The 27,347-nt window shown below is 54.6% G+C and overlaps 3 protein-coding genes, 1 long non-coding RNA gene and 1 pseudogene across 11 annotated transcripts; 2 read left to right on the plus strand and 3 right to left on the minus strand.

Annotated features, from left to right (window-relative positions):
• ZNF428 (zinc finger protein 428) lies at nucleotides 1-9,732 on the minus strand. 5 transcript variants are annotated; one of them, XM_069550987.1, is made up of 3 exons: nucleotides 9,344-9,732; nucleotides 5,957-6,181; nucleotides 1-676 (listed from the first exon to the last, which is right to left on the minus strand). In XM_069550987.1, exons 2-3 carry the CDS (start codon nucleotides 6,030-6,032, stop codon nucleotides 168-170), a joined length of 585 nt encoding a protein of 194 aa, XP_069407088.1. In that variant the 5' UTR covers nucleotides 6,033-6,181; nucleotides 9,344-9,732; the 3' UTR covers nucleotides 1-167. The 5 variants fall into 5 exon arrangements, with proteins under 5 accessions (XP_069407088.1, XP_069407087.1, XP_069407089.1 ...); XM_069550986.1 differs by having other exon boundaries at nucleotides 1-849; nucleotides 9,344-9,676; XM_069550988.1 differs by lacking the exon at nucleotides 9,344-9,732 and adding an exon at nucleotides 8,900-9,306.
• SRRM5 (serine/arginine repetitive matrix 5) lies at nucleotides 3,449-6,218 on the plus strand. The gene has a single exon (XM_069550981.1). The coding sequence runs from the start codon at nucleotides 3,592-3,594 to the stop codon at nucleotides 5,995-5,997; it is 2,406 nt and encodes an 801-aa protein (XP_069407082.1). The 5' UTR covers nucleotides 3,449-3,591; the 3' UTR covers nucleotides 5,998-6,218.
• On the plus strand, nucleotides 9,125-14,594 carry LOC138418959 (uncharacterized). Of its 2 annotated transcripts, none has more exons than XR_011248806.1 (3): nucleotides 9,125-9,418; nucleotides 11,717-11,876; nucleotides 13,713-14,594. It is a non-coding gene; the product is annotated as an uncharacterized lncRNA (long non-coding RNA). The 2 variants fall into 2 exon arrangements; XR_011248807.1 differs by having other exon boundaries at nucleotides 9,319-9,490; nucleotides 13,713-14,416.
• CADM4 (cell adhesion molecule 4) lies at nucleotides 12,365-27,229 on the minus strand. Of its 3 annotated transcripts, XR_011248805.1 has the most exons (10): nucleotides 27,093-27,222; nucleotides 17,503-17,649; nucleotides 17,051-17,203; nucleotides 16,663-16,797; nucleotides 15,875-16,039; nucleotides 15,656-15,746; nucleotides 15,100-15,272; nucleotides 13,874-14,002; nucleotides 12,835-13,407; nucleotides 12,365-12,412 (listed from the first exon to the last, which is right to left on the minus strand). XR_011248805.1 is itself a non-coding variant. In XM_069550985.1 (9 exons), exons 1-9 carry the CDS (start codon nucleotides 27,154-27,156, stop codon nucleotides 13,298-13,300), a joined length of 1,167 nt encoding a protein of 388 aa, XP_069407086.1. In that variant the 5' UTR covers nucleotides 27,157-27,229; the 3' UTR covers nucleotides 12,365-13,297. The 3 variants fall into 3 exon arrangements, 2 of the variants coding, with proteins under 2 accessions (XP_069407086.1, XP_070145399.1); XM_069550985.1 differs by having other exon boundaries at nucleotides 12,365-13,407; nucleotides 27,093-27,229; XM_070289298.1 differs by lacking the exons at nucleotides 12,365-12,412; nucleotides 12,835-13,407 and having other exon boundaries at nucleotides 13,587-14,002.
• LOC138419866 (U4 spliceosomal RNA) lies at nucleotides 14,188-14,252 on the minus strand (annotated as a pseudogene).
• Nucleotides 27,230-27,347: the final 118 nt, after the last annotated feature.

Here is a 27,347-nt window from a genome sequence, read left to right on the forward strand (position 1 = left end):
TGAACCAGCACACAGAATTTGGCTTTTATTCTGGCCTTCACATGTCTACTGCTAAGACAACACAGATTGGAGGGACCCCACCCCCTTGACCACCCCAGTGTCCTCATCGACCCCCCACCCGCCCCGCCCCACCCCACCCTCCACCAGGCGCCCGAGTGGGGCTCTGCCTACACCTCCCCGCGGGCGTGCAGCATGAAGTGCCCGTGCAGCTCGCCGAGGCTGTCGAAGGAATCCTCGCACTCGGTGCAGTGGTAGGTGCCCTCCTCCTCCTCCTCCTCCTCCTCCTCCTCCTCGTCCCTCCCGGTGGGTCGGCCCTCCCCAGCCCGAGGTGCGGCCCCCTCTTCCTCCCCGAGGGCCCGGGTTTCAGGGGCTGGCGCTTCTTGGGGGGCTACCGCAGGGCAGCAGAGCCGGCAAGGTGGGGTGCCCGGAGGGGCCTCCCCAAGGGGTGAGCGGCCACAGAGCTGGCAGGGCTGGGCTGGGGGGCCGGGAGGCTGGGCCGCACGGGGCGCCCGGCGGGACGGGCCCCCACGGCCCCCGCCCAGGCGCTGCTTCACCTTGTAGCCGGGGTCATATTCAGGATCGTCAGTGGTCTCCTCCTCCTCCTCTTCTTCCTCGTCTTCCTCTTCGGAGTCTGGCTCTGAGAGAGTGTATTCGGAGTCAGAGGAATGCTCGGGGCCTGCAGGGGGTGGTGGGTAAGGAGACAGTGCGTCACAGGACAGAGGGCTATGCCTGGCTGTCCCCTCCAGAAGACCCATGCAGACTCACCGCAGTATTGGGCCCAACCCTGCTCTCCGCACTGATGAACCCCCATCGCACAGAACAGCCCGGAACGCAGGAGGTGCTAGGAATCTGTGCGTTAAGCAAATGCACATCTTTTAAGAACTGCATCTTAGGGGGTTAAAAAGAACAAAGTAGGAGATATAGGAATAATAAAAACAGTGATAGTGTCCACTGCTACTTTAAGAACTTTGGGGATTTTTTTGGCTGGATCTTAGTTCCTCAAGCAGGGATCAAACCTGCAATGGAAGCACTGTGTCTTAACCACTGTACTACCAGGGTATTCCCAAGAACCTTATTTTTCATAAATACTAACTCAACTAATCTTTACAACAACCCTGAGAGAGTTACTATTATTATCCCTAAGTGACAAATGGGGAACCGAGGCACGGAGATGCGGTGCTCCACACCACATCACTGGCCTTCAGTCACACAGCGAAAAGGGAAAGCTAAATGTGGGCGATGGCCTAGCACGGCTCATTTTAGGGAGGCAAACACTTGAGCAGATATTTCATCAAATTAAGACACATATATACATACTTTGAAATACATGGTTTTATATTAATATATATGCGTGAGTGCATGCTCAGGCGCTTAAGTTGTGTCTGTCTCTTTGTGACCCTGTGGACTGTAGCCCGCCAGGCTCCTCTGTCCATGGGGCTCTCTAGGCAAGAATACTGGAGAAGGTTGCCGTGCCCTCTCCAGGGGATCTTCCTGACCCAGGGATCGAATCACATCTCCTGCACTGTAGGCAGATTCCTTACTGCTGGGCTACTGGGAAGCCCGAGAATACTGGAGTAGGCAGCCTATCCCTTTTCCAGGGGATCTTCCCTACCCAGGGATCGAACCCACGTCTCCTGCACTGCAGGCAGACTCTTTACCGCTGAGCCACCGGGAAGCCCTTATAAATATAAATATATATAAAAGCCCTTTATATACACATACATATAGATATGTATGTATGTATACAAAAAACATCTAGTAAAGTGAGTTAAAATATTTGTAAGAATAGAGGTATTCCTGTGATTTCATGGGTATGAAGGACAGGCCTAGGACAAATTTACGTTTAAATAAAGTAAAAAGTGTAAAGTGGATATACAGGGAAGGGCGACGCCAACAGCTGTTATGGGGGGTGTGGGCCCCAGCCCCAGTCAGAGGGAGCCCCTTACTGTGGCAGCAGTGGCAGTGTGGGAAATACCGGGTGCTTTAGGAGTGGTGGCCTGAGCCTGCCAAGAACATCTCCTCAGACTGCGACAGCTCAGCCCTTCATCCATGGCCTCCACCTTAGTTTCCCCCAGCAGCATACGGGGACCCCGTTACAACTGGGCCAGCCACATTCCTCACATCCCTCAACAGCCAGGCCAGACCCCACCTCAGGGCCTTCACCTCCCTTTCTGCAGATGGACTAGGGCTTGATCCCTCCCTTCCATCACAGCTCTGCTCAGGTGTCACCTTGGTGAACACCTGGTCAGTGAGTCTGACTGGCAGTCCTTCCCGAGCACCCCCGACGCCCTCCACGCGGCTTTATCCGCCTCCTCAATTTACTGTATGCAACTCCCGCTATGTGGTTTCTGCCTGTCCCTGAGAGCAGGGGCTTTGTCTCATTCACGGCTGTGCCCTAGCATCTAGAACACTTTCCTTGTGCCTGGCATTCAATTTGACAGCCTTTTCTGTGGCTTTCCCATGTGCTGGGAATGTCTCCTGTTAGCCTTTAGGACCTTCCTCTCTGCTGAGGGCACCCCAGATCTCCTGACCCCAGGCAGCCAGTCACTTCTGCTCTCTGGCTATCCTAGTCCTGAACCCTCAGGGAGGTGCCCATCTGAAGTTCTTCCCCACTGACCAGCGGACAGGCCTGGGCCGACTCACTGCTGGGTCCCCAGCATCACCCGGCTTGGAAGCCCAGGTTATAAACGTCTGGGCCTCTCTGCGGCTCCCTCTCTCTCTTACTTGTTCCTGCCCCTGTCCTGCTGTCTCTCTGTCACATAAAGAGCCTTGGCGTGGGCTGGTCCCTCCGCCTGGAACGCTGTTCCCCACTCTGTCTGCCTGGCGACCTCCTACTCATCCTTCAGGACCCAGCACAGGCTCCGTCCTCTATGAAGTTACCACCCTGATGACTTCAGGTGGGGGTCTCTGCCCTGTTCCCTCCACCCGGGCTCCACCTCCCCGTCACTGTCCTAAGGGCTGCAGCCATCTGGGCCCAGAATGTCTCCCCCATCAGGCTAGGAAGCCCTCGGGACAGGGCTGACTCATCTGGGGCCCTCACAGGCCACGTGGTTGGGATGAGCAGGGCCGCCCCGCTCTCTCCCCTCCAGGCCTTTGCCTCTGCTCCCCTCCTGCCTGGGACGACCCTTTCCTTCTTGACTAGCAAACTCCTGCTCCTCTTTAAGGCCCCAGCTCCACGTCACCGCCTCTGTGAGGTCCTCCTGGACTGCCCAGGTGGTCAGTGCCTCTCTCGTCTGGGCTCCCCCTACCCACAACATACCCTGACCGCCTGGCCTGGGCAGTGACTGGAAACTCCTGGAAGGCAGGACCTGGGTCTTACCCCTCTCTGCATCCTCTCCTTATCCTGAGCATAAGGCAGCCTGAGGAGGCATATGCTGAAGAGCTGTGACGTACACCTCCAGCTTTGGGCTAGGGCCCCACCCCTCTTTCTCCTCCCACCTCTGACTTCACACCACCCCTCCAGGGTCTTCACTGCCCACTGTGACTTCACGAAGTTGGCTTGAGCAAGGCAATCAGGTAGTGGCTACCTGCGGCTACCAGGTCTCTTGTGTCCACCGTGACTCCCAGCCCACAAGCCCTTCCACGGCCACCATGCCTTCTCCACCTACGAGAGCCCCAAAGCCCAGCACGTCTCCGGCACCCACTGGACCCCCGATGCCTGCAGCGTCTCCCAAGCCTCCCGCCTCCTTGAAGACCCCCAAATCAGCAGCGCCCAACAGCCCCTCGGCATCCACCAAACAGTCCACAGCCCCCAACTCGGTCACAAGCCCAAGCAGTTCCAAATCTCCCAAATGGGCGAAGACCAAGACAGCCCCTTCTAACCAGCCCAGCCACAAGTCACGAGTCCAAAGCCAGGCACGCACGCCCAGCAAAGCCAGCACCGACACCCGGGCCAGCACTGACACCAGGGTCAGCAAGACCAGCAAGGCCAGCGGGGTAAGACGCCCCCAGCACCGAGGCACCCGCAGCCGGGGCAGAACTCCTGGCAGAAAGGGAAGCCGCAGCTCCAAGCGGTCAGCCAACAGGGCCAGCACGCCAAGCAGGATAAGAACTCACGGTGCCAGACCAAGCATGCCCAGCAAGGTGAGAACGCCTACTTCCCAGCAAAAACAGGGTAGGGGGAAGAGTTACAGCCGGCCTAGAGCCAGCAACCAGGAAAGGAGTGAGAGCCACCCTGGAAGTGTGAGCCGAAAGAAGAGCTACAGCCCCCCAGGGGCCTCTGAGATGGGTAAGAGTTCCAGCCCGGCTGCAACCTCCAGCAGGGCAAAGAGTTACAGCCCCACTCGAACTCCCTTAGAGGAGACAGGTTACAGCCAGTCTCCATCATCGTCGCGGAGGGTGAAGAGTTACAGTCAGATGATTACCCCCAGCAGGGAATGGAGTTTCAGCCCGACTGAAGCGTTCAGCAGGGTCGAGAGTTACAACCAGGGTAGTATGCCCAGCCGGCCCCAAAGTCACAGCGGGTCTAGCAGCGCCAGCCGGCCCCAAAGTCACAGCCGGTCTAGAACGCCCAGAAGGTCAAGAAGTCACAGTCGGGAGAGGGCCCACAGCAGGGTGAGAAGTCACAGTTGGAAGAGAAATCACAGCAGGGCAAGAAGTCGTACCCGGAAGGGAACTCCCAGTCAGATGGGAAGACAAAGTCAGTCAAGAATCCACAGCAAGGGGAAAAATTATAACCAATCTAGAACCCCCAGAAAGGAAAGAAGTCACAGTCAGTCTAGAAGCCACAGCAAGGAGAGCGGTTACAGGCGAGCTAGAACCCACAGCAAGGAGAGAGGTCGCATATGGTCTAGAACCCCCAGCAAAGAAAGAGACCACAGCCGATCTAGGACCCCCAGTAAAGAGAGAGACCACAGTCGATCCAGAACCCCGAGCAAGGAGAGATATTACAGCCGATCTAGAACCCCCAGAAGAGAGAGAGATCACAGACGATCTCGAACCTCCAGCAGGGGGAGAGATCACAGCCAACCTAGACCCTCCAGCAAGGAGAGAGATCACAGACGATCTCGAACCTCCAGCAGGGGGAGAGATCACAGCCAACCTAGGCCCTCCAGCAAGGAGAGAGATCACAGCCAAACTAGAACCTCCAGAAAAGAGAGAGATCATAGACGATCTCGAACCTCCAGCAAGGGGAGAGATCATAGCCAACCTAGAACCCCCAGCAAGGAGAGAGATCACAGCCAAACTAGAACCTCCAGAAAAGAGAGAGATCACAGACGATCTCGAACCTCCAGCAGGGGGAGAGATCACAGCCAACCTAGAACCTCCAGCAAGGAGAGAGATCACAGCCAAACTAGAACCTCCAGCAAGGAGAGAGATCACAGACGATCTCGAACCTCCAGCAGGCGGAGAGATCACAGCCAACCTAGAACCTCCAGCAAGGAGAGAGATCACAGCCAAACTAGAACCTCCAGCAAGGAGAGAGATCACAGACGATCTCGAACCTCCAGCAGGGGGAGAGATCACAGCCAACCTAGAACCTCCAGCAAGGAGAGAGATCACAGCCAAACTAGAATCTCCAGCAAGGAGAGAGATCACAGACGATCTCGAACCTCCAGCAGGGGGAGAGATCACAGCCAACCTAGAACCCCCAGCAAGGAGAGAGATCACAGCCAAACTAGAACCTCCAGAAAAGAGAGAGATCACAGACGATCTCGAACCTCCAGCAAGGGGAGAGATCATGGCCGATCTAGAACTCCTGGGAAGAAGAGAGACCACAGCCGAACCAGAATGTCCAACCAAGAAAGTGACCCCAACAAGGAGAGCAATTCCAGCCAATCTACAACCCCCACCAGTCTCAGCAGGAAGGGATCCCCTAGCAGAGCACAGAGTCCTAATGGGAAGAGAACACCTAGCGAGACAAGGAACCACTCACAGTCAAGATTTCTTAGCAGAGCCCCCGTCCCAAACCGGGATGATACGCAAGCCGACACTACCGCCTCTAAGGCCGTCTCACCTGGAGAAAGGTCCTCATCATCTTCTTCCAAGCTGGCGTAGCCCCCAGTCTCAGCTGGCTCACGGGTCTCTGTCATGGCGGGGGGAGGGGACAGGAGACAGGAGCAGAGCAGAAGCTGGGCAGTGTCCCTCCCTGGCCAGCTTTCCACAGCCACACCTTGGCCACAGGTCCTCTAATGCAGATGTCGGCTCGTAGAGAGGGATGCTGGACAGGGGAAGGAAAGACCTGTGGAGACAATAAATTTTTACATAGCATCTGCCTCCCCAGGACTCAGTGTGCTCAGTGTGGGTAAGGCAGAGATGATCCCAGCTCTGTCCTAGACTGTCTAAAGGGCCTTGACTGCAGGCTCTGTCCCTCTTGTAGGCTTTAATTTCCCCATCTGGTTCTCATTCAATGGGGTGTGAAAGGATAATATTCCAAATTATTTAACAAGGAGTACTAACATGAGCACCAATCAGGACTGAGAGTGGAACACGGGCCTCTTGCCAGGCATTAATCCTTTACTTGGTGGGCTCTGGGTAAGCCCGGAGTTGGGAGAAGACTCCAAATTGGCAAGCAGGGGTAGGGATTACTTGGTATACTGGTGATACACCAACCAGTCTAGAAGTCATTCCGTATTTGAACAACTAGTACGGCTGCACTTAATTTGTGACTGTCAGCCCTAATTCTTTATCAGTTTACACCCTGGCAAGAGGATATCTAGGTCTGAATCCTAAATCTGCCACATTCTAATTGTACAGCTTCTAGCAAAAGGCCTACTTTCTCTAAGTCTATTTCCTCCTAGGTACAAAAAAGTCTTCCAGAGCTTAATTTATGTATTTGTATCCATACTGAGACAGATAATTATCTCTTTTGTACAGATGAGGAAACTGAAGCACAAAGAGGATTAACAAGTAGCCCAAGGTCATACCAAATCGTGGGTGGGTGAACTAGGATTTAAAGCCATGTCATCCTACCTCTCAAAAAATGATCCTTCAGCTGAAAAGATTTTTTGAAAATTTACTAGATTCATTTATATCAAATGCTGGTATGTGGCAGGTCCTCCATTAATGGTGGCTATTACTATCCCCACCCCCAACCCTCTATGAACCCCAGTCATTTCAGACTATCACCTCTCTCTGTGAACACCAAGATTTTTTACAACTGTGTGCTTAAGTCACTCAGTTATGTCCAGCTCTTTATGACCCATGGACTGTAGCATGCCAGGCTCCTCTGTCCATGGGGATTCTCCAGGCAAGAATACTGGAGTGGGTTGCCATGTCCTCCTTCAGGGGATCTTCCCAACCCAGGGATCAAACCCAGGTCTCCCGCATTGTGGGCAGATTCTTTACCAGCTGAGCTACCAGGGAAGCCCCTTCTTCACAACTGTGGGGCTTAGTAATCCTGCAATTGCTGTCTAGTATGGGCTCCTTCCCGACTCTCTGCCTGGAGAACTCTTAATCTCTCTCTGAACCCACCTCAAATACAAGAACCTCTGTACTTCTCCCCAGCCAAACACCACCTCTGCCTCTTTGAAAACGCCTTCCGACTCCTCTACTTTCTCTCCCTCTTCTTCAATACTACACACATACATGTGGCACTTCTTTTGTCTCTCACTGTGCTTCTTGACAGCAGAGTGCCAGGCTGAGCAAATTATGAAGGGGCTGGCAGCCTCAGCCGCACCTCTTACATGCCAAGACCCGTGCTGGGTATTGGGTAATATGGTGGAAAATACATGATCCCTTCAAAGCCTAAGGGGACATGTTTAATGCTGGGGACTAAAGAGAAAAAGATTAAGATTGAAGCCTGGAGGAGGCTGAGGCATGGTAAAGCTGGCATCAGTGGCAGGTGAGCTTTCTAAAGACACCTGGATTGGGCTTTAAGGACAGAAAAGTGAAAGTGAAGTCACTCAGTCGTGTCCAACTCTTTGCGACCCCATGGATGGTAGCCTACTAGGCTCCGCGGTCCATGGGATTTTCCAGGCAAGAATACTGGAGTGGGCTGCTATTTCCTTCTCCAGGGGATCTTCCCAAACCCAGGGAATGTACCTGAGTCTCCTGCATTGCAGACAGAAAGAATTCATAAATGGCAGAGAAGAGTTCTTATAATACTCCACTGCCTATAGTGTTAGCCACTCAGTCGTGTCCTCTTTGCTACCCCGTGGACTGTAGCTCACTATACTCCTCTGTCCATGGATTGCCATTTCCTTCTCCAGGGGATCTTCCCAACCCAGGAATTGAACCTGGATGTCCTGCATTGCAGGCAGATTTTTTTTTTTTTTTTTTTTACCATCTGAGCCACCAGGGAAGCCCATTGCCCATAGGGCCCCATTTAATTTGGGAATTCTACTTCATGCCAGGATAGGTTGCCAGATTTAGTAAATAAAAATATACAACACCCAGTTAAATTTCAATTTCAGATAAACCGATGGTCTTTTAGAAATGTACATCTCAAATATTCCATGGAACACAGGTATATTAATCAATTCTTTCTTATCTGAAATTAAAATCTAACCGGGTGGTCTATATTTTAGCTGGCAACCATACACCAGGGACAATCAGAACTTCCTATGGGATTACCAGGAGACATTGCTCAGCAGTCCTGCCTACCCATCCCCAAGCCCACAGCACACTAAGCCCCTTCCAGAGTATTCCAGATGTCAGATGGAAACATCCCTTGGTGTCCAAGTCCCATTCCTACAATGAGTATGGGGGCCAGACTGGCTTCCACGATCTTCAGTTCAGTTCAGTCGCTCAGTCGTGTCCGACTCTTTGCGACCCCATGAACCGCAGCACGCCAGGCCTCCCTGTCCATCACCACGATCTTATAGGGGAATAAATGAGACTCCCTCACTACCAAAACACAGTACCGGAGACCCCACAATGTCCAACTTCCAAGACGCCAAGCGTGAACAAAATGGGCACCCGTTCCCACAATGCTAGGGAGAGGAAGCAAGAGCAAAACCTTAGGACTGTAAGGACCAGTGCCCACAGTGCCCTGCTACTGCAATTTCTCCCAGGATGCCTTCGGCCTGTAACGACCACCTTCCAAGGCGCTCTTCGTCAAAGCACTCCAAGCTTCCAGGACGCTCAGCGGAAGGCGTGTGACAAAAGAGACGGTTCCCCGCAAGAAGCTAGCATAATCCCAGAATGCTCCAGACCCATTAACGACTGGTAGCCAGACTCCCACAATGCTTTAGGGCAGGGCGTCCGGTTTTCCCAGGATGCCCCCAGAGCAGCACAGAGCCGCGTGGGGGGAGAAAAGGGAGCCTGGGTCTCGCTTTCGAGTCACCACAGCCCAAGACCGCTGCCGACTCCTCGGTGACGGGAGCCGTCACTCCCATCATGCAGCGCTGCCGTAGTGCCCGCTTCCCAGCATGCCCCGCGCACCTCCATCCCGGACACTCACCGGCGCTGGCGGCCACAGTTCTGGCTCGGCGGCAGCGGCTGCACGCCCAGGCTCTGCGCCTGCGCTGCAAGTGGGGTAGGAGGGAGTGCGAGGGGCGTGAAGAGCCTAGGGCGCTTGCGCGACGAGATAGACCATTCCTGTCGCAGAGTGAGAAAGGGGGCTCTCTGGGTCGGGCCATCGATGAGGCTCGCGCAGGGGGTTCCGGGCTTTGCCCCTAGCTGTCCGGGTTTACTTGGTACAGTCCGCAACCGGACCGAACAAGAAACGGCAAGGCTCGCGCGTGCATGAGCGCTCGCACGAACGTGCCTACGGATAATAGGATGCTCCGAGAGTGGGGTGGGGGTGCCAGCTCGGCCCGGATCCTGGACCTGAGGCCTGTTCATTTGCATAATCTTAGCGCGGGACAATGGGAGGCCTAGGGCGCTGGAGGGGTTGATTTGCATATTCCCCTGAGGGGCCATACTCCAGAGCGCAGAGATTAGCATATGCGGGGCGTACTGGGGTGGGCATGGGGGGGCGGGGTGGCTGCTGACTAGCGCGTGCGCAGAGGGACTGCGGACTAGCGCGAAGCGGGCATCCTCGGTGTAACTGGGATGTGTTTGTATTCGGTGTCTGGGCACAAGGGACGAGACCCTTACCAATCCTCACAACCCTCCCTTCCCACAAGCAGGATAAACATTTATTGTTCTCTTGTGCTAGAGGGCACTATGGTTTCCGCAGCGAGCATAGCCAGCATCTATGCTGCTGGCCTCCCAATCAAAGGAAAGAGATTGACATATAATCAGGACTACAACTGAGTGCTTAGACTTGGGATGAGTAGAGCAGAGGAAGTGGTGGGAGTCACAGGAGGCGCATGCCCCAGGGAGTCTTTGGCACAGGGAAGAGCAAGGACAAAGACCTAGAGGCAAATTAAAAAAAAAAGTTGAATGGTTTGAGGAAGTGAAAGCAGTTTAGTATGCCTGGAACACAAGGAGGGGAAGTTCCTCCAGGTGAAGTTAAGAGCTCAGACTTAAACTTAGATGAGAGTATAGGAAGCTATTGCAGCATTCTTAGTCTTCCTGGAAATGACTCACTTTCCAATTGAAAACTCTCCAATGAGATCCCATTACACCTGGAAAGAAAATCAAAGGCTTTATCAGGTCCCTGGGGCTTCCCTAGTGGCTCAGACGGTAAAGAATCTGCAGGCAATGCAGAAGACCAAGGTCAGGAAGATCCCCTGGAGAAGGGAATGAAAACCCACTCCAGTATTGGTGCCTAGAGAATTCCATGGACAGAGGAGCCTGGTGGGCTTCAGTCCATAGCATCGCAAACAGTCGGATGGACTGAGCCACTAACACTCACTTCTCTGGTAGCTCAGCTGGTAAAGAATCCACCTACAATGCAAGAGACCCCGGTTCGATTCCTGGGTCAGGAAGATTCCCTGGAGAAGGGATAGGCAACCCACTCCAGTATTCTTGGGCTTCCCTGGTGGCTCAGCTGGTAAAGAATCTGCCTGCAATGTGGGAGACCTGGGTTCGATCCCTGGGTTGGGAAGAATCCCTGGAGTAGAAATGGCTGGAGAATTCCATGGAGTGGGGTCTCAAAGAGTCTGACAGGACTGAGCAACTTTCACTTTTCTGGGGCTATACACCTGGTCTAACCCCTCTCACCTCTGACTTCACCCCCATCCCCTCCTCTATCCACTGGAGTGCTGTCTACCTGAGCCTTACCATCTTAGGCACTTAACGTTGCTGTTCCCTCTGCCTGAAAATGCTTTCTCTTCTGATCTTCGAATAACTGTTTGCTCATCATTCATATCCTGGCAGAGGTGTCAATCTGAGAGGTTTTCTCTGATGTTTCTGAGATAGCACCTCCAGATTGACTCTAGAGGAGGGGGTTATGAATAAATCAGGATTGGCTCTCAGAGCCAGTGAGATGATTGTTGAAGCTGGGATTGACAGATGCACGGGGCTTTATTGTCCTGTTCCACTTTTGTATGTTTGATGTTTTCTATAGTAAGAAGTTAAAAGAAAATAGTACCCCATATCCCCTTACTCTGCCTTTTATCTTAATAGCACTTGTGTGTGTCTGTGTGTGTGTGTGTGTGTGCGCACGCGCGCTCAGTCATGTTCAACTCTTTGCCACCCCCTTTGACTGTAACCCCACCAGGCTTCTCTGTCCATGGAAGTTTCCAGGCAAGACTACTAGAGTGGGTTGCCATTACCTACTCCAGGGGATCTTCCCGACCCAGAGATCTAACCCTCACCTCTGGGCGTCTCCTGCAGGCAGATTCTTTACCATTGCGCCACCTAGGAAACCCAGCAGTACTTATGGCACTCTGAAATTGAGTTTTGTTTGTTTTGCTTCCTTGCTGTAATGTTTTCCTCATAAAAGGAAAGAAGGCAAGAATGGAGTCACTCTTTTCCACTTTGGATGCTCAGTGCCTAGAACAGGATCAAGTCTGCGGTCAGCACTAAGCTGTCTGGAACACCTAGCTTTTGCCTGTTTTATTCACCGTGGCATCTCCAGCCCTTTGAGCAGCACCTTGTACAAAGTAAGGTTAATATATTTTTTACTTGAAAATAAAAATCACTTGTTTAAAATTTAGATGAATGAATGAGGGGCCAGGAATGCCAGGCTCAGGAGCTTTGACTTGGTCTAGAGGTGAACGGAGAGCTAGGGAAAGATTTTTGAGCTAGCAGGGACAGGTTTTGACAGGGCAAAATGTGAGTAATTGAAAGGTCCTCTGGAGACTGATGTCAGGGGTGGGGATAAGGCAGGGGGTGTCCAGGCTATTGGGTGGGGACAGGGTAGCTCAGTGCGTACTGAAAGGACAAGACAGTACTTTTTGGCTGAAAGACTGACCAGGAAAAACCCAGGTTTCTTGGGAGGGTGGAGGTGTCCTTGGAGATGTAAGGACCCTTTCCTGACCTATACAGTCCACCAGCAATCATCACCCTCCCTCCCCCTCCCTTAGTTCAGCACCCCTCCCAACATGGTGCAGGTCTGGGCAGAGGGACAGACACACAGCCACCCCAAAAACTTGTTCTCTCCTCAGTTTAATGGTGGTTAGTGGGATTGCCAAACCCCCTCCCCGTTCCCCTCCCCGCCCCGTACAAAATGTGTTTTTGTTTTTTTTTTTAAACAAGAAAAAGGGGGCAAAAGCCAGGAATGGGGGGGAGGGGGTGCAATCTGATATTTTCATACAGATTTTTTATTTTTTTAATATATTATATATAAAACCATAGAGAGCAATGCACCCTCCCCCCAGACTCCTTTCCCCCTCCCTGGGGGGCCTGGAGGAGAGATGGAGAAGGCCCCCCCAGGAGTGGGTGGACAGAGAGACAAAGATGGATGGGACAGATGTGGGGGGAGAGGGGAAGGGGAGGAGAGCCCAAGAGCTGGGGAAAGGGGACTGGAGCAAAGTTGGGGCTGTCTCCCTCACCGCCCCCATCAAAGTTATGACACAAAGACACAGAATCCCTGTTTCCACGCCCTCCCCCCACCCTTACCCCCACCGTGCAAACATGGCTTTGCAAAGAGGTGCCCAGAGCTCTGTGGAACTCCTACAATGGCTGGCATGGGGTCTGGGACCCCCAAAGAAATCTCTGTTCCCCTTCCCTGCCCACCCCACCCTTCCCAGAATCTGACCCCTCCCCACAAGACCTGGGACTGCAGCCTAGGGGCCTTGGCCTTCCCCCAGTTATCTTACCCCAACCCAATTCCTACCGCCCTCCCTGGACTTAGGGGTCTGGACCTTTGGCCCTTTCCCCCCACATCGGGGGACCCAGATCTCTGGGCCCTTGCTTCTGGCCCTTGTAGAGACCCAGGCAGCCAACACCCCCATCCCTGTCCAAGCGTCTGAGGTGTTAGTGGTGGGGGGAGAAGCCCACCATCCCAGACTCTGGTAAATGTCTTTGCAGCTGGCAGTGGGGTGGACCCCAGCCCAGGCCCAGGCCTGGGATGGAGGTGGGGTCAGATGAAGAATTCTTCTTTCCTCTTGTGTCCATCGCTGCCATTGAGAAAGGCTTCTCTCGCTTCTCCCTGCTCATCCAAGCCACTGGCCTCATGGGTCAGATAGGAGCCTGAGGGGTGACAGACCCCCCCCCCCGGCAGAGGCCACAGATACGTGTGGACCCAGGAGTTGGACGGGGAGGCAGACAAAACGTCAGATGAAGAGGGAGAGATGGAACATACAGGGAGAGTCAAGTCCAGGGAAGAGCAAAACAGGGGCAGAGAAAGAGAGAAAAGCAGAATTAGGAGTAGTTCACAAGTCCCCTGAAAGATCAACCCTCATCCGTTCTCTAGGTAGTATCTCCTTGCGAATTCGCCAATTAGGAATTCAAACGTAAACGTCCTTTATTCAGGTCCAACCCTTCACCCCTTTTAGGATACTGGACCGAAAGACCCTCCCCTTTCGGGATCTGGGCCTCAAGTTTCCAATCCTGGATCTACGCCCTCCCTCTGTCGAATTGGGTTCTAGGCCCCACCCTCTTCTGGACGCCACAACCAACCACACGCGTCGCTGAATTTGACCCCGCCCCCACTCACCCTTCTGCCGTACCGAGCACCAGACCATGCCCACCAGCACACAGATGATCAGAAACACCAGTAGCGCCAGGATGCCGCCCACAATGGCGTAGGGCACCGACGTCTGAGCCTCTACCACCGCACCAGGGTCTGCCAGAGGGACAGGGCGCAGGCCCAGGTCATCAGAAGACGGTCCCAGCCCGGGCCCATAGCTGGCAATGTCTTAAACCATACTGCAGCCACGTCCAACCGCGCCCCCTTACATGCCACGCCTCGCAAATTACCGCCACCTGGTGGGCCCTTCCCCTGGCGCTTCCCGCCCCCCCCCCCGCCCCCCAATTAGCAATAATTGCGCCTCGGAAAAACCTCATTGGCTGTGACACTGCCACTGAGCAAAGCTCCTGGAGCCATTCTTGATGTTCCACTTCAAGGAATGCGTGTTGGTTTGTACACTGCCTGACTTGGCCCCCAGTCCTTTCGCTAATACCTACCTGCCTCCTCCCCCAACTTCATTCCCCAGAGAACAGAAATAGCACATCGTTTTTCTTTGACTTCCGACCTAAATCCCTTCCCATCTTGTTTAAAACGCTCCAGGTATTTAAACCGCTGATCTAGGGCCCAGCCACTCCAAAATTCCTGCCGCACCGTCATAGGAGCTAAACACATAACACGTGTTATTTCTTTGTGCTAGCGACCTCCAACTGCTTTCTATTTTTAGCTCATAATTTTTACAACAACCCTATGAGGTAGGTGCTGTTGTTTATTTCCACTTTACCGATGAGGAAGGAAGTGAAGTGAAGTGAAGTCGCTCAGTCGTGTCCAACTCTTTGCGACCGCATGGACTGTAGCCCACCAGGCTCCTCAGTCCATGGGATTCTCCAGGCAAGAATACTGGAGTGGGTTGCCATTTCCTTCTCCAGGGTATCTTCCCGACCCAGGGATAGAACCCAGGTCTCCCGCATTGCGGGCAGACGCTTTAACCTCTGAGCCATTTGGTAACAGAGGCACAAAGTTACCTGCAACAAGACGCTGCAGAACTGAATCTGAACCTAGACAATCGGTCTGGTCCCAGAACTATAAGAACTCTGTGGGCTTTTGACCCCCCCGGAATCATTCTTTGCATAGGTCGACGCCTCAAACACCTTCCAATCCATCCTGCCTGTTCCCAAGGCCCAGTCCCACCCAGGACGGGGAGGAGACCCCGCGAGGCCTCGTCCTTACGCTGAGCCCTGACCCCAGGTCCTCACCGTAGACCACGAGCACATAGAGCGCCCTCGCGTGGCCGTGCTTGTTGGACGCCTCGCAGGTGTAGGTGCCATTATCCGCGGATACCAGGCCGGGCAGCGTAAGCGTCTCCCCGACTGCCTCCGCCCGCTCTGGCAAAGACTCATTACCGCGGTTCCAGCGGATCTGGTTTGGCCTGGGCGGGGATATAATGACAGTTAGGGACGCAGGTGTCAGCACTCAATTCTGACGTCTCAGAAATACAGATATGCGACATCTCCAAATAAGAGAATCCTTACTAGACCTTTCCTTCCTTGAAAACCAAGAGTCCCGGGGCCAACTTCCACCCATCAGCAGGATCTCAGGAATCATAGCCCCTCACCCCCACCCCCAGCCCCTTCCACCCAGAGAATCCAGGAGACTGGGGACCCACAGCCTCCTTCCTCATCATCTGGCCCCAGATCCCTTCTTCCTCAGGATTCAGAAGGCTGGGTCTCAGCCCCCTCTGTTCTTCCAGCTTCAGGTGTCCAGGTCACCTATTCTCCGCAGGACCCAGGAATCTCGGACCCCAAAGCTCACCTGGGGTTCCCCGTCACAGCACACGTCAGCACCAGTGTGTCTCCCTCCCTCACCACAGCTTGGGAGGCATGGATCCTGGCCGTGGGGGAGTCTGTGGGCAGGAGTGAGACGGGAGAGTGGTTATCTGGGTTATGCAGCACTAGGAATTCTCCCGGGGGCAGGTGGCAGGCGCATTGGAACCCTCCTTCCCCGCCGGGCGCTGGCCTGCCAGGCACTTACACTGCACGTCCAGCACGTACTGCGTCTGCTTGCTGTGTCCGGAGGGTAGCGCCTGGTTCTGCGCCTCGCAGGTGACGATACCGCCATCGTCCTTGCGGTCTACACGAAACCGCACTGTGCTTGCCACGCTCCAGACCTTGCCATTTTCCTGGCCGCTGGTCACTCCTGCCAAGCCACGCCCAGAAACTGTCAAGGCAGGGCTATGGCTCCGCCCACTGAGGGCACACCCTCCCACCTGGCCAATCCCAAAGCAGGCTATTTACCAAGCTCCACCCCTTATCCACAGCCTCGCCTCTAGTCCTCTAAACCACGCCTCTATCCAAACCAGGCCCACAGCCCCATGTCTCGATCTTTCACCCCACGCCCTCTCATCTAACAATTCATTTAATAAGTATACTCTGAGTGGTGGTTTACTCGCTAAGTCATGCCGACTCTTGCGACCCCATGGACTGTTAGCCCGCCAGACTCTGTCCATGGGATTTTCCAGGCAAGAATAATGGAGTAGGTTGCCATTTCCTTCTCCAGATCTTCCAAACCCAGGGATTGAACCCGGGTCTCCTGAGCTGTAGGCTGTCTCCTGAGTTGCAGGCAAATTCTTTACCGACTGAGCCACCAGGGAAGCCCAATATATTGAGTAGTAGTGTCCGCCAAACCCATGCACTCTTCCTCAAGCTCCATCCATATATAAACCAGCCTTTCCCAAGCCACACCTCCTGGAACCCCTCCCTAAAGTCCCGCCCTTCGCAGGCGCCTCTCCAGCCCACTCCCATCCCCGCTCCCCGTTATACCTTTCAGTTCCTTTCGGTCCCGGTACCAGCGCAGGATGGCAGCAGGGCGGGACCGTGGAACAAGACAGCTGAGCTCCACCTCGCCGCCCTCCACCGCCTGTTCCCGGACCTCCACTATAGGATTCTCCGGGGCCACTGCCACAGGGAGAAGGGGACAAGAGGGAGGTCAAGAGAGGGACCAAGGTGGGCTCAGAGTAACGAAACTTCAGGATTCCAGGGAACCGGAGGAACAAAGGGTCAAACACAGAGGCAAGAGGTCAGGGAAACCGGCCATATTTACTGGGAGCAGATGTCCAGGAGGTTAAAAACAGCCAGGGTCAAGTCCCAGGATAAGGGATGAGCAAAGGAGAAAGGAGACAGGATGGATCTGAGGAGGGGAGGCCGTTACCCAGTACAGTGAGCGTGGCAATCTGGTGGTGGGTGTCCTCTGTGTAGAGCTGGCAGAAGTAGCCCCCCTCATCCTCCAGGCGAGCATCTGAGAGCCGGATCCGTACCCGGCGCGGGGAGAACTCCTCAAGCTGGAAACGCTCATCCTTCAGGGCTAGAGAGTGAAGAGGCGGGAGTGAACTTGGGGAATCCGTAGCTCATAAGTCCCACCTTTCTTCCAGGAGCTTAGAGTTCGGCCCTCTCTTTTCTCCAACCACACCCAGGTGTCTAAGGTGCCCACCTAGTCACTTTCTTGGGTACCCAGAATGTTTCAGGCCCTCTCCCCCGACCAGGAGTCCAGGCCCCAGCCCCCTCCTCCCTCAGATCCAGGAGACCAGAGTCTCAGCTCTGAGTTCAGTCAGTCCCCAGCCCTCTCCTCTTCCAAGACTCAGGCTCTGGACCCCCAGCACGCACCACGGGTACCATTGAAGAAGAGGGTCTGCCGGGCGGGGTTCTGAATGACAACTATGGATCCATCATACTGGTGCAGTCGGCAGGTTATCTCGGCCACCCCACCCTCAGCCACTGTCACATTCTCCGTCTGTACCTCCTGTCCTGCCCCTGGACCAGTAGACAGAGAAACAGGATAAGAGACTCATTGAGGGGTACAATCCAGTCTTTGCTCTCTCCCTCCGGTCCTCACCCATCCAAACTTCCAATACCTCTCCTTCCCCTCTCATGCAGTTCAGTACACCCAACATTTCCTGTGGGCTGGAATCCAGGAGAAGGATAAAACCTGCCCCCTGTTCTAGAAGAGCTGCAATCAAGAGCCAGTGGATCTAAGGAGTAGGTGGGTGGGGCAGCACAGGTCACACTGGGAGCTCAGAGGAAGTGGAGACTAAGACCACCCAGGGAGATGAGTGGTCAGAGAAGATTCTAGAAGAAAGCTCCATCGGATACACATTTTCAAGAGTGAGCAATCCACGGGGTATGGGAAACTGTTGTTTGTTCACCAAACCCCATCTTTCACACCTGAGCACATGTTTTAACTTGTCTGCAGAGATGGGTGAGATATTCTTCTCATCCCTATAGATGTTAAGCTTGCTGCTCTTCCTGTTTTGGGTGTTGTTGGTTTTTAAGGCTGTGTAGCACAGCTTGTGGGGTCTTAGTTCCCCAGACAGGGACTGAACCCCTACCCCCTGCAGCGGAAGTGCAGAGCCTTAACCACAGCCGTTGAACCACCAGGGAAATTCCTGCTGCTCTTCCCATTAATGGAGCATTCTGACCCTGTGAATCTGGGAAGGGCTTGGAACTCGCTTTGATCAACAGAATTTGCTAGAAGTGATATTGAATGAGTTCTGGAGCCTAGATCTCAAGAGATCTCACAGCTTCCACTCATGCCCTTTTGCTGCTCTGACACTGTTAGGTGAAGATGCCCGGGCCAGCCTCCTTGAGGATGAGAGACCACACGGAGAGAGAGAAGCCCAGCCAAAAGCCAGCACCAAATGCCAGCCACGGGAATCAGGCCATTCTGGACTATCCAGCCCCTGTGGCACCAACAGGTGACTGCAGCCACATGAGTGACCCCAGTTGAGACCAAGAGAAGAAGTACCCAACTGACTCCCAGAGTCATGAGCAAAGAACATAATTGCTGTTCAAAGCCACAATGTTTTGGAGGGTGTCTTAACACGGCTACAGTTAACTGGTACAACACACTGAACTGCAAGTCACTCAGTCAGTCATGTCCGACTCTTTGAGACCCCATGGCCTGTATAGAATTGAATTCTCCAGGCCAGAATACTGGAGTGGGTAGTGGTACCCACTCACTCCAGGGGATCCTCCCAACCCAGGAATCAAACCCAGGTCTCCCACATTGCAGGCAGATTCTTTACCAGCTGAGCCTCCAGGGAAGCCCTCAAGGGACAACACACTATTAGGCTACATTTCCGAGGATCCCTGGTGCTTACATGGGGCCCCATGACTGACTTCTGGCCACAGGCTGTAGGCAGAAGAAAGAAACACCTCCTCCAGCCTGGTTCATCTCACCCATAATCCTTCATGCTGGTGGAATGGAGAGGACTCCTAGGAGCCCAGAGGAGAAAAGATTGTGAGCTGGAAGGAGTCTGGGGCCCTGACTTTCTGCCCCGGGTTACCTGCTTGCACAGGATTGTAGCAGGAGCGAGAAATACATTTTTTTGGTTAAGCCATTGAGATTTCAGGGCTGTTGTTACAGCAGTTAACTTACCTCGATTAATCCATCAGAGGAATGAAGTAAGGGATTAGTAAGGGGGTGTTTCCAGCCAAGTAAACAGTGCAGAGTAAAGCTCAAAGCTGAGATTAATCATCAGCAGCAGCATCAATGTCACTGTCATCTTCAAAATAACAATAACCATCATAGCTACTGTTGATTAGGCAATTTCTGTTCCAGGCTTTGTGCTAAGGGCATTACCTATATAATTTCCATTTAATCATCACAATACCTGAATAAGGGAGGCACTATTATCAATCCCCAGTTTGGTTTTTTTTTTTTCCCAGTTCTCATTTTTCAGATGAGAAAATTTGTTCCAGAGCAAGAAAATGACTTGGCCAAGGTCACAGCCTGAGAGTGGCAGAGGCAGGGTCTGCCTCGAGGTCTCCCAGTTCTGTATCCTGCACCCACATCCACTCCTGGCTGTCTGGGTGAAAGGTGTCCAGCATTGGTGAGGACTGTGGCATGTGCTTGTGAAGGGTCTCAGCCAAGCTACAAGATAAGCTTTTATCCTGAAGGCCAGGAACTGAAGCAGGAAAGAGCCATGATCAGATTTTATTATTCACTTTTCTTTTTTTTTTTTGGCCATGCCATGTAGCACATGGGATCTTAGTTCCTTGATCAGGGATCAAACTCATACCCCCTGCACTGGAAGCAGGGAGTCTTAATCACCAGACCACCAGGGAAGTCCCTGGTTATTCACCTTTAAATTCTGGATAACTATTTTTTCGTATCTCTTACATGCCGTCTCATTCATTCATTTGTGCTTCAGGGAGGTTTTCAGGGGCTGGGTGCCCAGCGATGAGTCAGATGAGGTCCCTGTCCTGGAAGGCCTTCAAGATTTATGGGGAGGTAGACATAAATCACTGTAAAATCCCATGAGAAGTGTTTCCGTCCCTGTAAGAGGGACAGGTAACCTGATTTGGGGGCTGAAGGGTGGAAAAGATTAATTCCGGAGGGCAGGGGGGAAAAAGCAGAGACAGCTAGCTTCCTAGTCAGTATACACTCTTCTCTTTCTCTTTAATAAAAGAATCCTGATTGTATTTTATGGTTGCCCTGTGCTGTGCTCATCAGCTAAGTCATGTTCGACTCCTTGCGACCCCACACCATGGACTGTCCAGCCCACCAGGCTCCTCAGTCCATGGAATTTTCCAGACTAGAAATACTGGGGTGGGTTGCCATTTCCTCCTTCAGGTGATATTCCTGACCCAGGGATCGAATCCACATCTCCTGTGTCTCCTGCATTGGCTGGTGGATTCTTTACCACTGAGCCACCTGGGTAGCCCTTATGGTTACCCTACATCCAGCAGAAAGAGAAATTTCCCAGACTCCCTTGCAGCTAAGTGAGGCCACGTGATAAAGTTTTGTCTGACTAGATATCAGGAAAAGTGTCATGTGATCGTTTGAGGGGACTTCTGTTTTTAAATTTTGCTATGCCAAGTCTTAGTTGCAGCATGTCAACTCTTAGTTGTGGCATGTGGGATCTAGCTCCCTGACCAGGGATCAAACCCAGGTTCCCTGCATCAGAAGCACGGAGTCTCAGCCACTGGATCACCATGGAAGTTGAAGGGGCCTTCTTAAAGAAAGGGGACAAGTCCTTTTTCCACCTGGTCACCTTTGTGCTGCCTGAAACTAGGATGTGATGGAGTTCGGGAACTGAGACCTGGAAGATGCCTGGGTCTCTGGTGATGATGTGGAATTGTCATAAAACCCTTGGATACCAACTTCCGGCTTCTTTTATCTTTGAATACAATATTTTGTCAATTTAAGCCCCTCTTAGAGTTATCTCGAGAAGGGGATGACAGAGGATGAGATGGCTGGATGGCATCACCGACTCGATGGACATGAGTTTGAGTGAACTCCGGGAGTTGGTGATGGACAGGGAGGCCTGGCGTGCTGCGATTCATGGGGTCGCAAAGAGTCGGACACGACTGAGCGACTGAACTGAACTGAACTGCGGGTTTATCTAGCACTTTCCTGAATAGCAGTCTTAATATGTCCCATCCTGGCACCAAACATTCTCCTTCCCATGTTTTCTCAGTCTCAGTAAATATCACAACCTGGTTGCTCAGGCCAAAACACCTAAACATCATCCACGTTTTCACCCTTTCCCTCACCTCTAACACCCACTCCACCTGCAAGCTCTACCCATTCTTCTTGTCAAATACATCCCAAACCTGTTTTCCTTGGCCACATCATCCAGTGACACTATCTCTGACCTGGTCCTTCAGGAGCTACTCGTGAGTCTCCCTACTTCCACACCTGCCTCCCCGCAAGGCCAGTCTTAACACATCAGCTGGATAGTTGCAGTGCGTGGGCTTTCCCTGTGGTGGAGCGCAGGCGCGGTAGTCACAGCTCATGGGCTTAGTTGCCCCGAGGCATGTGGGACCTTCACTTGGAACAGGGATCAGACCCAGACCTGCATTGGGAGCATGGACCACCATTAGCCACTGGACCACCAGGGAAGTCCCCAGAACTCTTTCTATTTCATCCCTACTGTTGGTCGTCTGTCCCCCATTACTCGAATATACACCCCATGAAGGCAGGACTGTAATCTCTCGGGTTTGTTGCTGCACCCTGGTGCGTGGATGTGTGCTTGACCCTTGATAAACATCTGGGGAGACAGATGCCTGAATCGCACATGCTAGGCATTTCAGCCTCACGACAACTTTGCGACATGGCATTATTCTCATGTTAAACACTTGGGTTGATCCCAGCTGGACCACTTGCCATCTGTGTGACCTGGGACAAATGGCTTAACCTTCCTGAGCCTCAGATGCCCCGTCTGTAAGGTGGGGATGATGCCAGGGCCTGATTCACAAGAATCAGCCCAGAACCTGAGGCTCAGGGAGCCCTCTGCACTGCTGTTATTACAACCTCCAGAAACATGCTTATTCCTGTGAAAACTGAACTGGCCTGTTTGCACATCCGGGCACTTTAAAAAAAAAAATCTTGAAGGCTATCCATGGATCCTGGTCCTCAGGACTAGCCCAAGGGCTAGCCCCCCATTTTACAGATGCGGAGAATGAGGCTCAGGGGCCCCAGGCCAGTCAGTGGCAAAAACTCAACATCTCTTGGGTGCCCTCAGGACCTCTGGGTCTGCACCACCCCCAAACATATCCCCTGCTCTCTGCTTGAGGGAGCACATGGGGTAAGGGTGGGGGGCTTTTGTTTTATTCCCTCCCCCTCCTGAGGAGTCAGTAACCAACAGTGTCTGTGCCTGGAATATTAATGTCCCAGGAGCTTTTGTTTCGGGGGTGGGGGGTGGTGAGGCAGGACTTTCTGGTCAGCGAGGGGTTGAGCTTTGGTGACTAGGGCACTGGCCCTTTAAACTGCCTGTAAAAAAGGGACTAGGGAGGGTTTGGGAAAGAGTGGTGGAGCAGGTGATGTGTAGAGACCCAGAATCCAACACTCTCCTCCTTTAGACCCAGGAATCCAGCCCCCCAACTGCCTCCTCTCCCTGGATCCAGGAGTCCCGGTTCCTAGCTTACTTCTCCATCAGGATCAGGAATCTGGGTTCTCAGCATCTCCCAAATCCAGAAGTCGCAAGCCCCCAGCCTTCTCCCTCCTCAAATCCAGGAGGATTTGAGGATTCTGGGCCCTCACCCTCCTCTTCCTTCAGGAACCAGGGGTCCAGACTACACAGCTGGTGGATGTTTCCACGGAGACTAAAGGGAGTGGGGGGAGCACTTCCTGGGTCCTGAGTCAGCGAATACCCAAGGGAGTCTCAAGGTCACAGTTCCGGGAAGGTCACAGCCTCCCCCTCCATATCCTCTCCCCAGGGGGCTCATGCATCCTGTCTCCTCTCCCCCCATCCTCCCCTAGGGAGGTGGTACATCCCTGCGTCCTGACTGAACCCCCCCCAGCCCCCCATCAATGGCGGAGTCCGAACATCCTCACACAAAGCATCAATTCTTCCCCAGCTCAGCCTTGTGAAGGCGCCTGTATTCGCAGGACCTAGGCATCAGGGTCCCAGCCCCTCCTCCCTCAGAAACCTGGAGTGGGACCCCCGCCCAGGACTTCCTCTCTCAGGACTCAGGAGTCTGCACCTGCACCCCACCCTCCGTCAAGACCCAGGACTCTGGGATCCCGGTGCTCTTCTCCCTCTGGACCCAGGAGTTCAAGCCCCCCAGCCCCCTCCTCCCTCAGACCCAGAGTCTAAGACCCCAGCCCCTCCTCGCCCTAACACGGAGCCCCCTAGACTTCTGCTCCCTCAGACCCAGGACTCTAGGCCCCCGGCTCCAGGATCTCCTGGGAACTTTTGGCTCCAGGGCCACAGCCGTCAGCCCCCCAGAACCATAGCCCTGTCTCCCCAGCCCTCTTGTCCCCCTCCCGTCTGTGAGGCAAGCATCAGGTGGGGGCGTTGGGGTGAGTCAGCAGCCTCGTATACAAAGTTCCCCCTGTAGCCCCCACGTTCCTAGGATATTCAAAACTCCCTGGATTCCGGGCCTTGAGCCCAGTCAGGGGGTGGGGGAGTCCTCCGGAGGTTCCCCCTGGGTGTGGGGTCAGGGGAAGAATTCCTGCTCTGGGAAGGGTGCACTGAGCCCTCGCTGTCTTCTCTTCCACCCCCAGCGCCCTCTATATTCACCCCCTTCCAGAAGAACCCGGGCTCTGCAGCCGCCCTCTTGCCCCACTGGGTGTCTGCTGAGGCGCCTCCGTGCCTGGTTCCTAGAGGATCTAGGGGCCTGGGGTCCGCACAGGCGGGAACCAGTGGGTGCTCGGGTCGTGGTGCCACAGGCCACTGGGCGCTGGAGAGTCTGGGCCCCCCACCCCCACCCCACCCAGAGAGAGAAAGCTGCCTTTGTGTTCCCCAAGATGGGGACAGGCCAGGCTCGCACGACATTAACCCACCCCAGGCCCCAGCCCTGCTGCGTCTAAGGTCTTGGAATCCCTCGCGGAACCTGACCCCCTGCTCTGGGGACGCAGGCATCTGGCTCATGAGTGGGTGGGGGCCAGAGGCAGAACCCTGCTTCTCAGAGTGGCCTGCCCAAACTTTAGGAGGCAGGGAAGAGTCAGTCCCTGGGGAGGGAAACATTCGGGATTAACGAACTCTCCCTCCATCAGGCACCCCCCACCCCCCGCCCCACTGTTAATAGCCTCTTCATCTTTTCTTTGGATCTGGAGGTCTGTTTCCTGTGCTCCCTTCTGGGCCATCCAGTGCCTGGCCTGTGGGTCTGTTTCTGCCTTCCTGCATCTCTGGGCAGGCAACCCATCCCTCTCTCAATCCCTCTCGCCCGCCCACTCTGGACCCTTCTTTCTGCTGGCATACATCTCATCATCCTTTTCCGATATTCCCGGTAGATGAGGGAGCCAGGGAGAAGAGAATACATTTTTGAAAGGGTGTAGATGAGCCCCAGCTGCTGTCCCCACTTCTGCTGGCTGAGCAAGGTGAGAGGGGACGGGGAGTGACCAAGAGGGGCAGGTGGGGGCCATGGACACCTTCAAGGATCCGGCGGCCAAAGCCATTCAGAAATAGCCAGTGAAAAGGAAAGCAGGGAGGGCCCCCTGGGATCAGATATTTCAGCTGCCTAGCCCACACTTTACAGAAGGGGAAGTGAGGCTCAGAGGGGGATGGGGAAGGGGCGGACCCAGAACTACACCTGTGAGCCCGGGTTCCAGAGTGCTTCCCATGACACCTAGCTCTCTCGCAACTGGTAAAGTCCCCCGTCATTTCATCTAGGGAAAGTTTACAGAAGGGATTAAGGCACCGGGAAGCAGAGACTTTAAAACCACAGGAGGGACAAGCCTGGAGAGCTCCTTCCCAGAAGTGCTGGCGAAGATTCTCAAACTGGGGAGTTGGTCCTCTTAGGCAGTATTCTGATTCTGAGAACCCAAACTCCCACGATTCTAGACGTCAGAGGTGTCAAGATTCGGAATCTCAGAGAGGTAAAGGTTTCAGAATTTTGAAGGTGTCAGGAGGCTAGAATGCAAACGCCAGCGAGTTTCTAGAATTTTAAAGGTGTCAAGAGTCCAAAGACTTTGAGCTTCTGGAAGCCAGTGGTTCTAAAACACCGTCAGGTTTTCTGTTCACTGGATTTATTGGTTCTAGGAGTCTATGAGCTGGCCTAACAAAGAAAGAAAGAGAAGCAAAAGTGGATGGACACGTAGCTTAAGTACTAAAGTGCTCATCAGGGAAATTGTGGCTTGTCTGCCACAACGAAAGGACGTAATGGTGAAAGTTCTGAAGCGATGACAGAAGCCTGCAGAAGACAGCGAGCTGGAGGGTGACAGGCCCACTCTCAGCCCGTCACTCTGCCCTGAGGAGAGGGCAAGCACACTTTGGCTCAGCTCTGGAGTGGGGAAGGTGTCACTGCACCCAGCTTGCCAGAAACCCCTTCGGGTGTCCAAGCTGGAGTTCCTTTCCTTTCAGGTCACCGAGTTCAACGCCCTCACTTTACAGAAAGGGAAACTGAGGCCCCGAGAGAGAAGGGTGCTTGCCATTGGCTACGCTGGCAAATGGCACGAGCCAGAATTTAAACCCAGGCAGGCTCCCAACCCTGTGCCATCTGGTCACAGCTCCCAAATTTCTACAGGACATCCAGCCCTCCCACTCCGGCTCAGCTACCTCCCTGTTATCCGTTCCCCCCTGACCCCGAGTGGCTTTTCCCACCGGGGAGGGGGTGACCGATGGCAGGTACCAGGCACACACAATGTGAAAGTCTGAGTGTGGGGGTGACATTTCCTGACCTTGTCCTGGGTCTCAGGGTCACCCTGTCTTGGAGGACTCCAGCTTTTCACAGTGTGTGATAAGGGTACGTGGAGGGCTCCCTGGATGTCCTGGAGGGGGCTTCTCTGTAGATAGTGGTCTGGGTGTGTGAATGGGTGGGGAGGGGCAGCGTTTGGAAGGCATCTGTTGGATCCACGTGTGTGCCCACATGCCAAGGTTCCCCACACACTTCACACACACACACACACACACACACACACACACACATTTCCCTCCAGGGCCCTTCAGGATGCCCTGCCTGACTCAGTTCCTCTCCAGGGGCACAGAGGGACAGAGAGATGCAGAAATGAAGGATGGTGATGGGGAAGCCCAGGATGGAGGATGTGACAGTAGATAGGGGAGGCAAAGGGACAGGGGACAGGGACACAGAGGGACAGACAGACAGGAGAGAGTGGGGAATGGGGGGAGACAGATGACAGGGAGGGCTAGAGAACCGGGAATGGCAGAAGAGAAAGGACAAGGGAACGGGGCAGATGGGGGACAGAGAAGCAGAGGTGACAGAGACGAGGCAAAAATACAGGCGCACAGAGGAGGGAATGGAAAGGCTGCTGGGGGGCGGGCAGAGTGGCCCAGTGAAAAGGGACAGAGACCAAGGGACAGAGGCGGGGGACAAAGACCGGCTAGAGAGCCGGGGACACGGAGGCAAGGAGAAAGGGGGACAGGCAGAGGGACGGGCAGTCTTGGAGACAGAGGGACAGAGGACCAGGGTAGGGGCACAAGGAGAGAGACTGAGGGGCTCAGAGGCGGGCGGACAGAGGGGCGCAGGGACCGGGCAGGACAGGGGGGCCGCCTCGAGAAGGCCGGCTCGTGGCTGGAGGGGGGTCTCGGGCCCTTTGTCCCTGCCGCGATCAGGGCCTGTGCGGGGTTGGGGGGGCTGCGGCACGGTGGCCGGGCCTGCGCCCCCTCCCCCGCTCGCGGCTCCCGGCTCGCGGCTCCCGGCCCGCGCTGCGCTTTGTCCCGGGGAGGGGGGCCCGGCCCGGCCCCGCGCGCATTGTTCGGCCTCTGCGGCCCCGCGACCGCCCGGCTGTCACCGCGGCGCGCCCCCCGCCCCGCCCCGGCCAGCCGGCCGACCCCGGCCCCCGACCCTACCTGGCCCCGCCGCGGCCGCCCACAGCAGCAGCAGCGGCCACTGGAAGCGCCGGGCCCGGCCCATGGTGCCGCCGCCGCCGCCGCCGCCGCCGCTCGCTCCCGGCCCGGCACCTGCACCGCCCGCGCCGCCCGCCCCGCCCCCCGCGCCCCGCCCCGCCCCCTGCCCGCCCGGGGGGCGGGGCTCCGAGGCCGGGGCGGGGCCGGCGCGGGGCGGGGGCGGGGCGACGCGCGGAGGCCCCGGGCCACGGGGGAGAG

This window comes from Ovis canadensis, chromosome 14 (assembly GCF_042477335.2).
Source record: "Ovis canadensis isolate MfBH-ARS-UI-01 breed Bighorn chromosome 14, ARS-UI_OviCan_v2, whole genome shotgun sequence".
Taxonomy (NCBI): Eukaryota; Metazoa; Chordata; class Mammalia; order Artiodactyla; family Bovidae; genus Ovis; species Ovis canadensis.

Coding starts and splice junctions, on each gene's coding strand:
- CADM4 (XM_070289298.1), bottom strand. CDS start 27,156: ATGGGCCGGGCCCGGCGCTTCCAGTGGCCGCTGCTGCTGCTGTGGGCG. Junction 17,204..17,502: donor CTTCTTCAATGGTACCCGTG/GTGCGTGCTGGG, acceptor TTCACTCTCTAG/CCCTGAAGGATGAGCGTTTC. Junction 16,798..17,050: donor TGCCACGCTCACTGTACTGG/GTAACGGCCTCC, acceptor TCCCTGTGGCAG/TGGCCCCGGAGAATCCTATA.
- SRRM5 (XM_069550981.1), top strand. CDS start 3,592: ATGCCTTCTCCACCTACGAGAGCCCCAAAGCCCAGCACGTCTCCGGCA.
- ZNF428 (XM_069550986.1), bottom strand. CDS start 755: ATGGGTCTTCTGGAGGGGACAGCCAGGCATAGCCCTCTGTCCTGTGAC.